This window comes from Lytechinus variegatus, chromosome 5 (assembly GCF_018143015.1).
Source record: "Lytechinus variegatus isolate NC3 chromosome 5, Lvar_3.0, whole genome shotgun sequence".
NCBI lineage: Eukaryota > Metazoa > Echinodermata > Echinoidea > Temnopleuroida > Toxopneustidae > Lytechinus > Lytechinus variegatus.
The window spans coordinates 25,932,308-25,947,207 of NC_054744.1; the positions used below are offsets into that span (position 1 = coordinate 25,932,308).

Sequence of the window (14,900 nt, forward strand, 5' to 3'; positions counted from 1 at the left end):
ATTTAACTCTGTAATACATGTTTTATCAACATAACTTTTATCAAAATTTTACAAGTGAAATCTAAGAAAGTATGTAAAAAAAAAAACTTCGCAAAATTCCACCAAGTAAATAATGTCCATGACAAAAATGTACGTTCAAAGGTACATTACCCAACCTGATGTATATATTCCTCCACTGTCCCTGGCATGTCAAAGTTCACAACCATCTTGACCCCTGGCAGGTCAATACCACGCCCTAGCACAGCTGTACTGATCATGACATCATGTGCACCATCTTTAAACTTCTGCAGGATCTCATTACGCTGAATCTGAGGCTTGTCTCCATGTAGTGATGCTACCGATATACCACAGCTCTAGATAACAAGAAAAAGGACGGATTATAATATTTCTAGAACCATCGCCCAGTCCCGGAATCTCTTTCCAGATGACCTAACATAAGAGCCAAACTCTTTACACATTCAACAAAATGAATATATAAATCCTATCTTCATATTCTTAGTGCTCCTATTTCCTTTTAAATGTAATTTAGTGTGTTTAATTTTTGTTGTGATTATGTTCCATCAACTTTATCTTTTTTTGGTCTTGTTTTTGCTTCCTTTTATTCAGCAAAGAAAGTTTTTGGCATTAATCTTGGAGGGCTGATCGCCTTCACTAATACCCCACACCCTCACAATTTATTTATATAAATATTATCACGTTAATAAATGACATTTTAATATCTTTTATTTTGTGATCTTCATGTTGACTTGGCTAATATTTTCTGAGATTGGCTACCAAATAAACTTTTATAGGCTTTGGAAAGATCCTATCTGGAAAATAACAAATGAGGGAATGAACAGTCCACACCGTGTCCCCGCAGGTATTCAGTATCCTGACATTCACTCCAATCTAAATACCATGTGAAAGAGAATACAGGATTAAGCCACCGTCCATATACATATACATGTACATAACCCCAGTCACTATGCACTGGGTTACTAAAGGTATGTATGGTATGGCTGTGCCCTGTGTCCTTATACATACATGTACATATAGTAAGCTTGCAATGCTTGAAGCTCTCTACAACAGCTATTGGTGTTTGAGATAAATCAAAGAAAATAAAAATCAAGGTAATATCATGAACTGAGACAAAAAAAGGCAAATACATGGATTTTTCTGTAATTTTGGATGTACTTTATAACAGATTTTTTTCTCAAATGCAAATATTTCGATATTTTTTTCTCCAAAATAAGGACTGTCCAAGAATAAAAAAAAGTTATCTTTTATAGCAAGGATACTTTGAGATTTTGGTTGCAAAATGATATTATATTTTCCCAAAGACAAATAAATCACAAGGAAGACATGCAAAGACTTTTAGACTGAAGGAGAAAGGAGATAAAAAAATTCCGGGCAAAAAATGGTACTTAAAATTTGAATTGATATACTCTAAAAATGTGTACTTCAGTATTAAACAAAATAGATGAAAATATCTAGTAAAATATACAATTATAACATATGGAAAGAGTGATTTTGAGATTAACCAAAAGATAAAGACATGACATGTACTGTACAAGATGAGTACCCATCATCTCCACATCTTTCTAACAAAATCATAGTATACCTTTCCAACTGCTTGAGCAAGAAGATCTGCTCCCGGTTTGGAATTGACAAAGACTAAAGCTGGTGGCCTGGAAAAACAACAACAATAGTTTGATATCTTTTATGCTTATACCAGTACATAACCCCACTCAGATTAACCATAAAAGCAGAGAATTATCAAATGGCTGAATGAAGATTCATATTCAACTGAAAAATTAGCAATAGTCACTTTGGTTCATAACTAGCCCCACCCAAAAAAAAAAAGAAATAGCAGGAAAAAATAGAAATAAAATTGGTTAGAATGTCCCAAAGCAACAATATTATTTAATAAGAACAGTGAGTAGATGTGCACAATGACCAAATCATACCTATTGAAGAGATTTGAGAGAATAAGTACCTGAAATGTTTGGGATCTTGAAGAATTGCAAAGAGTTTCTTCTTCTTTGATGGTTCCTCCACCCATAAGATGACCTGTTTCACAGAGGTACAGGGAGTGCTGGGCTGTAGAGGAATGGAACATGGTTCACATGAAAGCACAACCTGCATTTGTGTCTAGCCTTGTCAGTCTTTAATTATTTTTATAATTATCACTACCACCACCACCATTATCACCAATATTGTCTCTATCACAATTATCCATGACACATCATCGTCTTCATAACCAACATCATTATGGACATAATCGTTATATTCATCATCATCATCACCACATCATCATCATCAGTATTATCACCACCACCACCATCATCATCATCATCATCATCATCATCATCATCATCACATCATCATCATCATCACCATCATCATCAGTATCATCACCACCATCATCATCATCATCATCATCATTTCATCATCAACATCATCATTCTCATCATCACATCATCATCATCATCATCATCAATATCATCACCACCATCATCATCATCATCATCATCATCATCATCATCATCATCATCATCATCATCATTATCATCATCATCATCACCATCACCACAACCACCACCACCACCACCATCAGCATCATCATCGACGCTACCACCACCACCTCCATCACCACCATCATCATAATCTTCACCACAATCATCACCTCATCACCATTGATTGCACAACCATATAACACCACTCATTTACTGTTCATAAAATGGTTCAATGACATTCGTTCCGGCAACGTTTGCTCCTCTGTTAAATCTGCACGTTTAGCCGAAATCTAACCTCCAAAACTATATAAACTCTAATCCTTATCTTTTTATTATTCTGAACCAAAAATTCTACTTGAACCCTTACTCTAACCCTATGAGATATTAAGACCAGAGAAAATGTTGCAGGAGCGTATGTTGTGTCACCCATAAAACCCCACAGAGTATCAAATTCGGAGAATGCTCACCGTTCCCACAGAGATAAAGACGGGGTTGTTCAGAAGAGAAGAGGCCATTTTCTCTATGGATGCTGGAATGGTTGCCGAGGTAAAGATGGTTTGGTGGTTGTCTGGTAAGTGGGTCATGATGTCATAGACCTAAAACAAACCCAAGAAAGATGATTGTAATGTCTGAATACCCTACAGCAACTGGCAGGCACTTATCAAATAAAGATATAAAGATTCCAGAATCCATTATTTAAGAGCCTTGTATGTTTAATGTTTCGTTCACAAACATCAGGAGATACTGACTACTGTATCACAAGATACAGTTGACTCTTAGAATTACTTATTAATATTTACATGCATATTTCCTGTAACCTACTTTGCTATTCCCATCGATACTGACAAACAAAAGCTGCATAAAAAAAAAAAAAAAAAATTACAGTAAGATCAAGCTCCATTTTAAAAATCAATATATATCATCCATTGTTATAAATCAACAGGTGAAAAGAAATCATTTCTTAATCTGTGTGTATAAATAGTAAACAGTTACCAGTCATAATAATAATAATAATACTGGGATATTTACACAGGGTAGCCACTTTAGCTCCGAAAACTGTTCAGTAGGCCCTGCTATTATTACTCTGGCTTTAGCTTGGCTACCTATAGGTGCTCAAGCATTCAAGGAACTTCTTGCTACTGGGTACCCATTCACCTCTCCTGGGTTGAGTGCAGCACAATGTGGATGAATTTCTTGCTAAAGGAAAACACAACACGGCTAGGAATCGAACATGCATCCCTCATATTGAAAGAGGAGAGTCACAATCACTAGACCACGATGCCTTCACACTTGCAGAATTAAAATGTCAACTAAATTATGAATTAAAATGTACCTATTTCTTTAAAAAAAATTCAACATTCAAGTCCTAGAGAATATCTATAAAGCACAACATCATTAGGGCGATTCCATCAATAATCATTCTTTTTAAATGTATTGTCAAATATACTTGTGAAGTGCTCATCATTAGGGCGATAAATTTAGAGCATACTTTATGGAATTTCCCTTTATTCATGACTCAGGTATAAAAAGAGACAAAGTCAAATCTTTGCTTTAGAATCATGGCACACAAGGGATATAATTCTTACCTGCTGCTGGAATCCAAGTTGTAGCATGGTGTCTACTTCATCAATCACAACCAACTTGATATCACTCAGATTAACACCTTGAAAGAAAAGCACAATAGTAATTATGAACACCAGAACTAACTGTGTCTACTTCATCAATCACAACCAACTTGATATCACTCAGATTAACACCTTGAAAGAAAAGCACAATAGTAATTATGAACACCAGAACTAACTGTGTCTACTTCATCAATCACAACCAACTTGATATTACTCAGATTAACACCTTGAAAGAAGGGCACAATAGTAATTATAAACACCAGAACTAATGGTGTCTACTTCATCAATCACAACCAACTTGATATCACTCAGATTAACACCTTGAAAGAAAAGCACAATAGTAATTATGAACACCAGAACTAACTGTGTCTACTTCATCAATCACAACCAACTTGATATCACTCCCATTAAAACCTTGAAAGAAAGAAAAGCACAATAGTAATTGTGAAACCTAAACACTACACCATAACTAATGTGTCTACTTCATCAATCACAACCAACTTGATAAAACTCCCATTAAAACCTTGAAAGAAAGAAAAGCACAATAGTAATTGTGAGCCCTAAACACTACACCATAACTAATGTGTCTACTTCATCAATCACAACCGAATTGATATCACTCAGATTAACACCTTGAAAGAAGGGCACAATAGTAATTATGAACACCAGAACTAATGTGTCTACTTCATCAACCACAACCAACTTGATATCACTCCAATTAACACCTTGAAAGAAAGAAAAGCACAATAGTAATTGTGAAACCTAAACACTACACCATAACTAATGTGTCTACTTCATCAATCACAACCAACTTGATATTACTCAGATTAACACCTTGAAAGAAAATCACAGTACTTATGAACACCAGAACTAACTGTGTCTATTTCATCAATCACAACCAACTTGATATTACTAAGATTAACACCTTGAAAGAAAAGCACAATAGTAATTATGAACACCAGAACTAACTGTGTCTACTTCATCAATCACAACCAACTTGATATTACTCAGATTAACACCTTGAAAGAAGGGCACAATAGTAATTATGAACACCAGAACTAACTGTGTCTACTTCATCAATCACAACCAACTTGATATCACTCAGATTAACACCTTGAAAGAAAAGCACAATAGTAATTATGAACACCAGAACTAACTGTGTCTACTTCATCAATCACAACCAACTTGATATCACTCCCATTAAAACCTTGAAAGAAAGAAAAGCACAATAGTAATTGTGAAACCTAAACACTACACCATAACTAATGTGTCTACTTCATCAATCACAACCAACTTGATAAAACTCCCATTAAAACCTTGAAAGAAAGAAAAGCACAATAGTAATTGTGAAACCTAAACACTACACCATAACTAATGTGTCTACTTCATCAATCACAACCAACTTGATAAAACTCCCATTAAAACCTTGAAAGAAAGAAAAGCACAATAGTAATTGTGAAACCTAAACACTACACCATAACTAATGTGTCTACTTCATCAATCACAACCAAATTGATATCACTCAGATTAACACCTTGAAAGAAGGGCACAACAGTAATTATGAAAACCAGAACTAATGTGTCTACTTCATCAATCACAACCAACTTGATATCACTCCCATTAAAACCTTGAAAGAAAGAAAAGCAAAATAGTAATTGTGAAACCTAAACACTACACCATAACTAATGTGTCTACTTCATCAATCACAACCAACTTGATATTACTCAGATTAACACCTTGAAAGAAAAGCACAATAGTAATTATGAACACCAGAACTAACTGTGTCTACTTCATCAATCACAACCAACTTGATATTACTCAGATTAACACCTTGAAAGAAGAGCACAATAGTAATTATGAACACCAGAACTACTGTGTCTACTTCATCAATCACAACCAACTTGATATTACTCAGATTAACACCTTGAAAGAAGGGCACAATAGTAATTATAAACACCAGAACTAATGGTGTCTACTTCATCAATCACAACCAACTTGATATCACTCAGATTAACACCTTGATAGAAAAGCACAATAGTAATTATGAACACCAGAACTACTGTGTCTACTTCATCAATCACAACCGACTTGATATCACTCAGATTAACACCTTGAAAGAAAAGCACAATAGTAATTGTGAACCCTAAACACTACACCAGAACTAATGTGTCTACTTCATCAATCACAAGCAACATGTTACTAAGATGAACACCTTAAAATAAAAGAAATCACAAAATAGGAACCCTGAACACTACATCAGAACTAATGTGTTTATTCATTATTCACAACCAACTTGGTGTCTCAAACTAACACTTTTAAAAGAAACTCAAAAGAAATAGTGAGTGTATGACATTTTTATCTCATACATTTGCATATCAAATGTATTTAGCAATTAACCAGTGTTTTTTGTTGTAATAGTTAAACTTAAAAACATCAAAACAATTTGTATCTGATTATGATGAAATTTTTGTGTTGTAACTGATTTTTGCTAGAGTTTTCTTCTTTCTGTTCAAATGAACATACTATTGGTGTAGTGCCAAATGTATTCATTTGTTGGTCAACAAATTTATTCCAAAGACATGCAATACAGCATAAGCTCTGAGTACAAATTCAAAGATTAATGCAATATCTAATTAAATGATGTATTTTAAGCAAAGGAGAACATATTAATTAATAGAACTAGCAGTGAGTTCTCAGGAAAACTAAAAAGTTCAACACTGACACTGTGATCAAGGCATTGTGTTAACTACACTGTGCTTGACCAATCTCTCAGGATCACTCCGAATGGGTGTCATCATACATGTAAATATTAAAGGGTGCATGCATTATGAAAGTTGACACACACAATTGACCAATAATTTCAGCTTTGACAATATTGATCTGCGGATCCTTACCTTCTTGGTTGATAATGTCCATGATCCTACCTGGAGTACCTACAATAAACTATAACAAAATAAATAAATGCGAGTGATACCATGAACAGACAAAGTAAAGTGCTCAGTTTTCGTCATCGACAATAACTAAACGTTCCCGGATGTAGCATACAACCTGTTTTTGCCATTCACTAGACGAGAAATTCTGCTTCTTGTTCAGTGACATGTGCCCCAATACATTCTGGTCTACTCCCACCGTAGCAAGTGCTAATCTTGTCGCACCTGCTTGTACACTGCGTTCTCAATCTCTTCTTACATTTCTAGGAAGAATCATTGTAAAACTTGCTACTTGTGTTATCCCTCTTGCTGTATTACTTCATGCTAACAGAAGTCACAAGGTCACACAAGTAAATGTCATGAGCTATATTCCGGAAACTTTGGCTATTGCTTATAGTTAGAATTGGATATCCATCATGTCACCATACAGAGAATACATTATGTACTGGCCCTCTGACAGAAAATCATGATTACAGGGGCACCATTCCCCCCCTAATAAATTACATTCAAACATACATGCCAGTTGTGGTTAATATCTAAAACAAAATTAGCTCAAACAGGATCCCATAAAAGGTGTTTGAAAGTATAAAAATGTAAAGATAACTTTTAGAATGAATTTTGGTATAAAAATTTGTAATTGCTGAGAAATTAGCAATATGGAGATTTGCATGGTGATTCAATAGAATGTCAAGTTGGAATTTCATCTTTTTTTGATCAAGTTTCCAGTTTTCATGCTCAAAGTTAATCTGTTGCCTACTGGGTCAAAGCGGTCCCAATACAATGCCTTCTGGGAACCACACAATGTAGATAAATGAGTCAGTAGCCAATATTAATGTTAATAACATCTAAAAAATATTGTTGCATGCTGTTTCCAGAGCAACACAGAAGTTTCAGGGCTTACGAAGAAGCAACATAGCAATTTGCAACCTTGAAAAAAAGACAGAACTGCAACACAAACTCACCTGAATACCTTGTTGTAACCTGTGCAACTGTGGTGGTAGAGGGAGCCCTCCAACTAAGAGTGCTGTCTTCATGCTTGACAATCCTACAAATCACAATTAATTTAAAAAGTAAGATCATAGAAAGCAAAACTGAAGCAGTATAAATATTACAATATTGAGGTTGTATTTTTAAAGGATCAACTACTATTATATCACCTTTCATAAGTTGTTTTGCCTGTTCTTCTATCTGCATGGCAAGTTCTCTTGTAGGAGTCAGGATAAGCACATAAGGATCTTTGCTTCCAAACCTTGTAAGTACTTGGTTATAAATGGTAATCACTGAAGGCACGAGGAATGAGAGGGCTGCAACAAATAAAAAGGTGGAAACAAATCATTGATATGATTTATAGACCAGAAGAATCAGGAATTTACAAATTTTTTATAACCAATTTTCCTTATAAAGGCAGATTTCACTTAGTAAAACAGTTCAATCATTGAAGAAATATAAAAGATGATACTCTGTTGACAATAATGAATGAGTAAAGAAATGCATCATTTGAAGATTGTGTGATTGCTGTAAAAATCAACTGTGGAAGTGTGGAGGTGTCAAAAGCCACAAAGACCACAGGATTTTTCTGTCTTGTGCAGTCTTCATATGGGTCCAGATTCCATGTGTGAATAGAGTTACTTTTTGCTGACCTACATGTAGTCTGGGCGCATACAATGTCTCTTCTTAAAAGAGATGCTGAAATAGCTTGCATCTTCAAAACAACTGCCTCTAAAGACCACAACTTTTGACTTTCGTGTGTAGTCTTCATATCCAGATTTCACAATGAACACTCACTTTTTCCCGAGCTGGTCTGGGCACATATCATAAGGTCTCTTAGTGCAAGGGCTGATGGGATAGCTTGCATCTGGATTGGTGTAGGGGTCACATATCCTGATACCTGGAGATTACTCTGGACTGCAAAAACAAGTAACAAAATAAATCATACCACTATAAAACAATTTTCATGATATGAAACACTGAGACTGAATAGAGAGTAACTGAAACATTGAATAAAATTTGACAAAACACTAGAAAATTAAGATGGGATGGAGATAGTGGCATATTTACCAAATAATATAAGTATATCAAGAAAATAAAAATCTATGTATATCAACTAAGGTGGGATGCTTTGGAAGCAGTGTAAGAACTATTTTCCAGCTGTAAGTATCATTGACATTTGAATATGAATCATTTTAAAAACACTCCTTAAAACAAGTGGCACTTCTATTGAGATGTGCCCTTCTGTATCTCGTAAAACTACAGGCTAATGACTTAAACTAGTAAGACTGTCCTCATGAGTTCAAATTTACAAACTCACAAATCTCTGTAAGTAACAATAATTATACAAAAAAGGGAAGATAAGAACACTGAGCCAAATAAGATGGGGAGGTCAACATCATGGAGTTCAATGCATGAATTGAAACTAAAAAACTATGAGTAATGCAATATCTGCAAGTGAACAAATGCTACAAAGATTGCAAGCTAAACCATTTTCAATCATGGTCAAGTTCTGCTTGAGATGAGTGCCTGAATTCTTTGACTTACTCTTAGCTGGAAGACGAAGCTGCTCAAACTCCAGGATGGGCCTATGTATATTTATGCCTTCAACAAAAATCTGAACCTGAAAAAGAAAAGAAAGAAAAACTGTAAATTAATACAAACATCAATACATTACAAAAGAAAATATCAAGCACATTCAAGATCTCTCCCTATAATCTTTTTTATCCACTTAAAAATCTCTTGCTGCTTGAAAGATATAAAATTGTCAATGTACCACATTGACCAAAATAAAATCACACACACCTACCTTTTTCAAAGCAGTGAAAACAACGAGTTCTTTTAACAATTTCAATCTTTTGCCATTTTCTTTATTTAGAAATTTACATAGGCAATTTGAGGTATGTATTGTACCTGACATTCTACATCTGTCCCATTACTAGAACACTTCCTTTCCAACAATTGTCTACTCCCAATCTTCCATTCATAATATTATGATGTATTCATGGAAAATAATTCACCTGAAATTATGCAATTTGAAATACTCAACATTTTCAAAACATCAAAAGACACTAAAAATGACATACACCAATACTGATTATGATAGTGGAATTAACATTTGCAGAAGCTTCTTTTGATTCACATATTTAACCATTTAGGGCAGACATTATGATCACTTTCATAATATAAATATCAGTATCTATTTTCCTCCCTTTATATATATGAACAATTATCCAATAACCAATGATTTCTATTGATTTCGATTAATGTTTTCATGATGTGAAATGTGATGTTACTTGTAATTTAATTGGTAAATTTTCATGCAATTCAATTCAGACTGTAAGCATAATAAAGTCAACTGAATTGGATGAGATGACAGTATACACTTGCCTCATTGCGGATGTCTTGCACCCTTTCCGCTGTGAGGTCGGAGATGTCTGGATGTTCCCTGTAAATGAATGGTTTATCATCCTCCTCAGGTGAATCATTCACATCATCAGCAGCAGCAGCAGTATCCTGGACAGATATGCAGGTATTATTATCTGCTGGCTTCTTAGTCTGTTTGAAGTTGAATTTGGAATGAGACCAAACGCAAAGTAGACGAAGTGGGTGTAGACCAATTCAAGAGTGAGGCAGTAGAAGACAAATACTAATAATACATCGGGTATGATTTTATGTCTTCTTCAAAGGTATGATTTCCAAGGTATGAGAATTAAATTGTTGAAATGATTAGGAATCTGGAAACTTTGTTTCACTCGGGTAACGACTACATGTACATGTACATGTACATGTACAGTTGTCCTCAAAATTATTCATACCCTTGTGGTAAAACATTCTTCTGTAGATTCTTTACTTGTAAAAGCTATTATGATGTAACTTTCTTTGTATCTTTTGTCTGCTTGTTGCTATGCATGATTTGACATATGAGCTGGCAAGTCTTCATTAGCATAATAATAGATATGGTCGAAAGTTATTTTTTGCACTTGTTCAGAATTATTCATACCCTTGCCAATACCTCAACAAAAATGTCCTTTTATGACAATGCGCATTATTTTCACTGTCTGGGAATGTGCTATTCTTTGTTCTATAGTTATTTCAAGATGTTCCAATGAATTAAATACCCTCTTTGTTAAACAAGCCATTGAACAATGATGGAAAATAGCATCTTTCTAAAAGGGTATAAATAGAGGAAAGCATTCTGGTTATTCTCAGTCTCTGATAATCATGGCCAAGTAGAAGGAGCTCAGTGAGGACCTACGGCAATGTCTTGTGAATGCCCACATTGAGGGAAAAGGTTACAAGGCCATTTCAAAGCAGTATGACGTCCCTGTGGCAACAGTCCAGAGCGTAATCAAGAAGCACAAGAGGTACAGCACTGTGAAGAACCTTAGTGGGCGTGGCAGGAAGTGCAAGGTGTCCCCTAAACTTGCCAGGAAAATCTGCAGAGAGGTCAACAACAACCCCCGGACCACAACCAAGGCCCTACTTGAAACGCTTGACCGGTCAGGGACGAAGGTGTCCCGGTCCACCATCGAGCGAGTCTTGCACAAAGGAGGTCTCCATGGACGCAGGCCTCGGAAGACACCGTTGCTCAGGAAGAAACACCTGAAGGCTCGACTGGCCTTTGCTAGAGGTCATCTGAAGCAAAATCCAAGCTTTTGGTCAACCATCCTGTGGTCTGATGAGACGAAGTTGGAGTTATTTGGCCATATGGATGTTGAATACGTCTGGAGGAAGAAAGGGGAAGCATACAATCCAAAGAACACTGTGCCAACCGTCAAGCATGGTGGTGGGCACATAATGCTATGGGGATGTTTCTCTTCCAGTGGCAAAGGGAACCTCGTTAGAGTCAAAGGAATCATGAAAAAGGAGGATTACATCCAAATCCTTGATGAGAACTTGAAGGAATCTGCCGGAAAACTCCAGCTTGGCCCCAACTGGAAGTACCAACAAGACAATGACCCAAAGCATACCGCCAAGTTGGTGAAGAAATGGTTCAAGGACCATGATGTCAACGTCCTAGAATGGCCAAGTCAGAGTCCTGACCTGAATCCGATCGAGAACTTGTGACGAAACCTGAAAGTCAGAGTGATGGCTAGGAACCCGACCAACCTGACCCAGCTTGAGGCCTATGCCAAGGAAGAATGGGCCAACATCCCGCAGGAGACGTGCAGGAAGCTTGTGGACACTTACAGGAATCGTCTAGAAGCAGTCGTAAAGAACAAAGGCTATGCTATCGACTATTAATGAAAGACATTGGACTCAGAAAACTTAGGGTATGAATAATTTTGAACATGACATTGTTTGAATATCTATGAATAAAATACCCCTGAAAAGAGAAATTTCTTGAATTGTGCATTGTTGTCATTCTTTCACTAGTAGGTCACACATAAATCATAGAGAAACTTGATAAAATGCATTTATTTCATCACAAACATGAAAAATCACAAATATCAACAAGGGTATGAATAATTTTGAGGACGACTGTATGTGTGGAGCGTTGTGGCCCAGTGGATTACTCTCCAGACTTTGAAACAGAGGGCTGTGGGTTCGAATCCCAGTCATGACCTAATTTCCTTCAGCAAGAAATTTATCCACATTGTGCTGCTCTCTGCCCAGATGAGATGAATGGGTACCCGGTAGGATTTATTCCTTGAACGCTTTAGCGCCTATTAATATGGCGGCTTAGCTACAGCCGGGTAATAATATAATACCAAGTATCAAAGTGCAGTTGAGTATATGCACATAGTAACTGTGCTATATAAATGGACATATCATTATTATTATATCCCCATGATTTTATTAAATGTTTGATTATCAAATGGCAATGATGGAATAGATTATATGGGAAGTGAGAGAAAATGTAATGATAATTAGATACCGGTATTGAAAAGGAGAGAGAAAAAGAAAGTAAGAGTGAGAAAGAGACAGGGAGAGAGAGACAGACAGAGAGGGAGAGTCCAAGAGTGAGAAAAAAAATGACGAAGACAGTAAGGTATTGAAAAAGCATGACAGAAAAAGTGAGACAGAGGGGCTGACAGAGAGAGTAAAAGAGAGTAAATGACTAAAAGTAGACTTTACCTGGGGAATAGTGGGTTGAATTCCTCTCCTGATCAAGTTCTTCGCCTTACACTCTAGACTGCATACATCTGCTTCAGTCTGATCGCATATATACTCCCCATACTTCCCACACACCACACAGACTGGCTCATCCTCGTCTGGCCAACGCTGGTTCTTGCTGAAGGATACAATGGGTGGAGGCTCCTCATCGCTTTCAGGGTTCTCTTCCTCTTGGACACCATGTTGTACATCCTGGATCAACAATGTTTCCTCATACTCAGCTCGGTCAGACGATAGTTTGGCATGAGGTACATGTAAGGCCTCTCCAAACATCGTGTCTTGGTGTCCTTCCATGACAGTGGCTCGACTTGATATTCGATCACTCAACTCCTGAAGCCTTTGAAGTTTGTCTTTGTGTGACTCATTTGGTGTCCTCTCTGAATTCTCAGTGAAAATTTCATCACTTTCATTCCTTAATGTGACACCTTTAGAAGACGGCGATCCACAAGCCTGGACTGGTTCAGGGTTTTTTGAGTCATCAACACTAGGAAGGAGATCAACAGTTAGTGCTTGATTCATGCACTTGCTGCCTTCTGAAATACCATCATCCTGTTGGTCACTGGTCAATGATATCCCACTGGTGCCCTTATCATCATCTCTTCCTGGAGGTTCTCTGATTTCTACACTTGGAAAATTGGCAGCTGGGACCCGGGCTGCTGCTTGACATGAGGTAGATGCATTCTGAGTTAAGTTTGCCCCCTTTTTCTTCACTATTGGCACATTTCTCTTTGCAGGCTTTTTCGCCAAGGCTCTTGGTATGAAATTCATGTTCTGTAATAAACAAGAAGAATTTATTAAAAATCTGTCACAACATAAATAACTTTTACATACAATGTAGGTGTACACCTACTTTGGATGTAACAAATGGAAGGATAAATTCAATAAAAATTATTAATAGAATAAATGAACCTTTCAAGAAAATTACACTATGAAAAGCTTCGCTTTTGCCTGGATTATGAAATGTGTCTCTATTTGAGCAAGTTTGAATTCTCAATTTTATATAAAAAAAATTTCAACTGCAAATCTGCAATAATGCTAGTGAAAATCAATAGCGAAAATTGGTGTAGCCCCAAACTTTCAACTAGCCGATGTGCTTGAACTAATAAAGCAAATTTCATGAAAGTGATCCAATTGAATAGGGAATTAAGAGAGGATTTTGGTCCCTGGGCAGATTTCATCAATATCTAAATCATTATTATCAAGATTACCTTTTTTTCATGTTAAACTGAGACCTGAGTAACCTGAGTCATAATGATTATTTTCAAGAGCGTTTTGACCACTTTTTGTTATGGTTTAAGTTAAATCTTCCCCCAGAATTGATGAAAATTCACATTTCAAATCTTTTTGCACCAATTGTCAATATTTTTTTAATGTGTTTTGATTTAGTTGGAAACTAGAGGCCTTAAATTTCAGTAATTTTAGGGCAAAGCAAACTTTCAAAAGGGCATATGCGAACATCCACCCAAAGACGAACACTACGTTGCCCAAAATGAATTTTTAAATTTTTATTGAGTTTGACAAAGCATATCCTAAGCTTTTCAATGATATCTTGTCAAAATTGATTAACAATATAAGGTCTTGATTGAATGCAGAAGAAACTGAAGCAGGAGCTTCTCAAAATAACGATAACACAATGTTTGCAGTTTAGCAAGCATCATGGGATATGCACACTGTGCAATCTCAATGAAACTTCCTAGCAATACGCAAAAACGAGTATCAAGGAGCTCTTGTATCTTGCTTGT

General features: G+C 36.1%; 1 protein-coding gene across 5 annotated transcripts in view; it reads right to left on the reverse strand.

Annotated features, from left to right (window-relative positions):
- The window catches only part of LOC121415819 (probable ATP-dependent RNA helicase DDX59), a 46,440-nt gene that overhangs the window by 8,281 nt on the left and 23,259 nt on the right, over positions 1-14,900 (reverse strand). For all 5 annotated transcript variants that reach the window (XR_005970062.1, XR_005970063.1, XM_041609157.1 and 2 more), the window contains exons 2-13: positions 13,120-13,929; positions 10,429-10,596; positions 9,586-9,661; positions 8,836-8,955; positions 8,208-8,354; positions 8,013-8,095; positions 7,015-7,063; positions 4,082-4,158; positions 2,963-3,091; positions 1,976-2,079; positions 1,601-1,667; positions 156-353 (exon numbers count right to left, since the gene is read on the reverse strand). Coding sequence is in view for 3 of the 5 variants with exons in the window: in XM_041609157.1 (XP_041465091.1) it covers positions 156-353; positions 1,601-1,667; positions 1,976-2,079; positions 2,963-3,091; positions 4,082-4,158; positions 7,015-7,063; positions 8,013-8,095; positions 8,208-8,354; positions 8,836-8,955; positions 9,586-9,661; positions 10,429-10,596; positions 13,120-13,926 (2,025 nt within the window). In the remaining 2 variants the exon portion in view is untranslated. The remainder of the gene's footprint in view (positions 1-155; positions 354-1,600; positions 1,668-1,975; positions 2,080-2,962; positions 3,092-4,081; positions 4,159-7,014; positions 7,064-8,012; positions 8,096-8,207; positions 8,355-8,835; positions 8,956-9,585; positions 9,662-10,428; positions 10,597-13,119; positions 13,930-14,900) is intronic.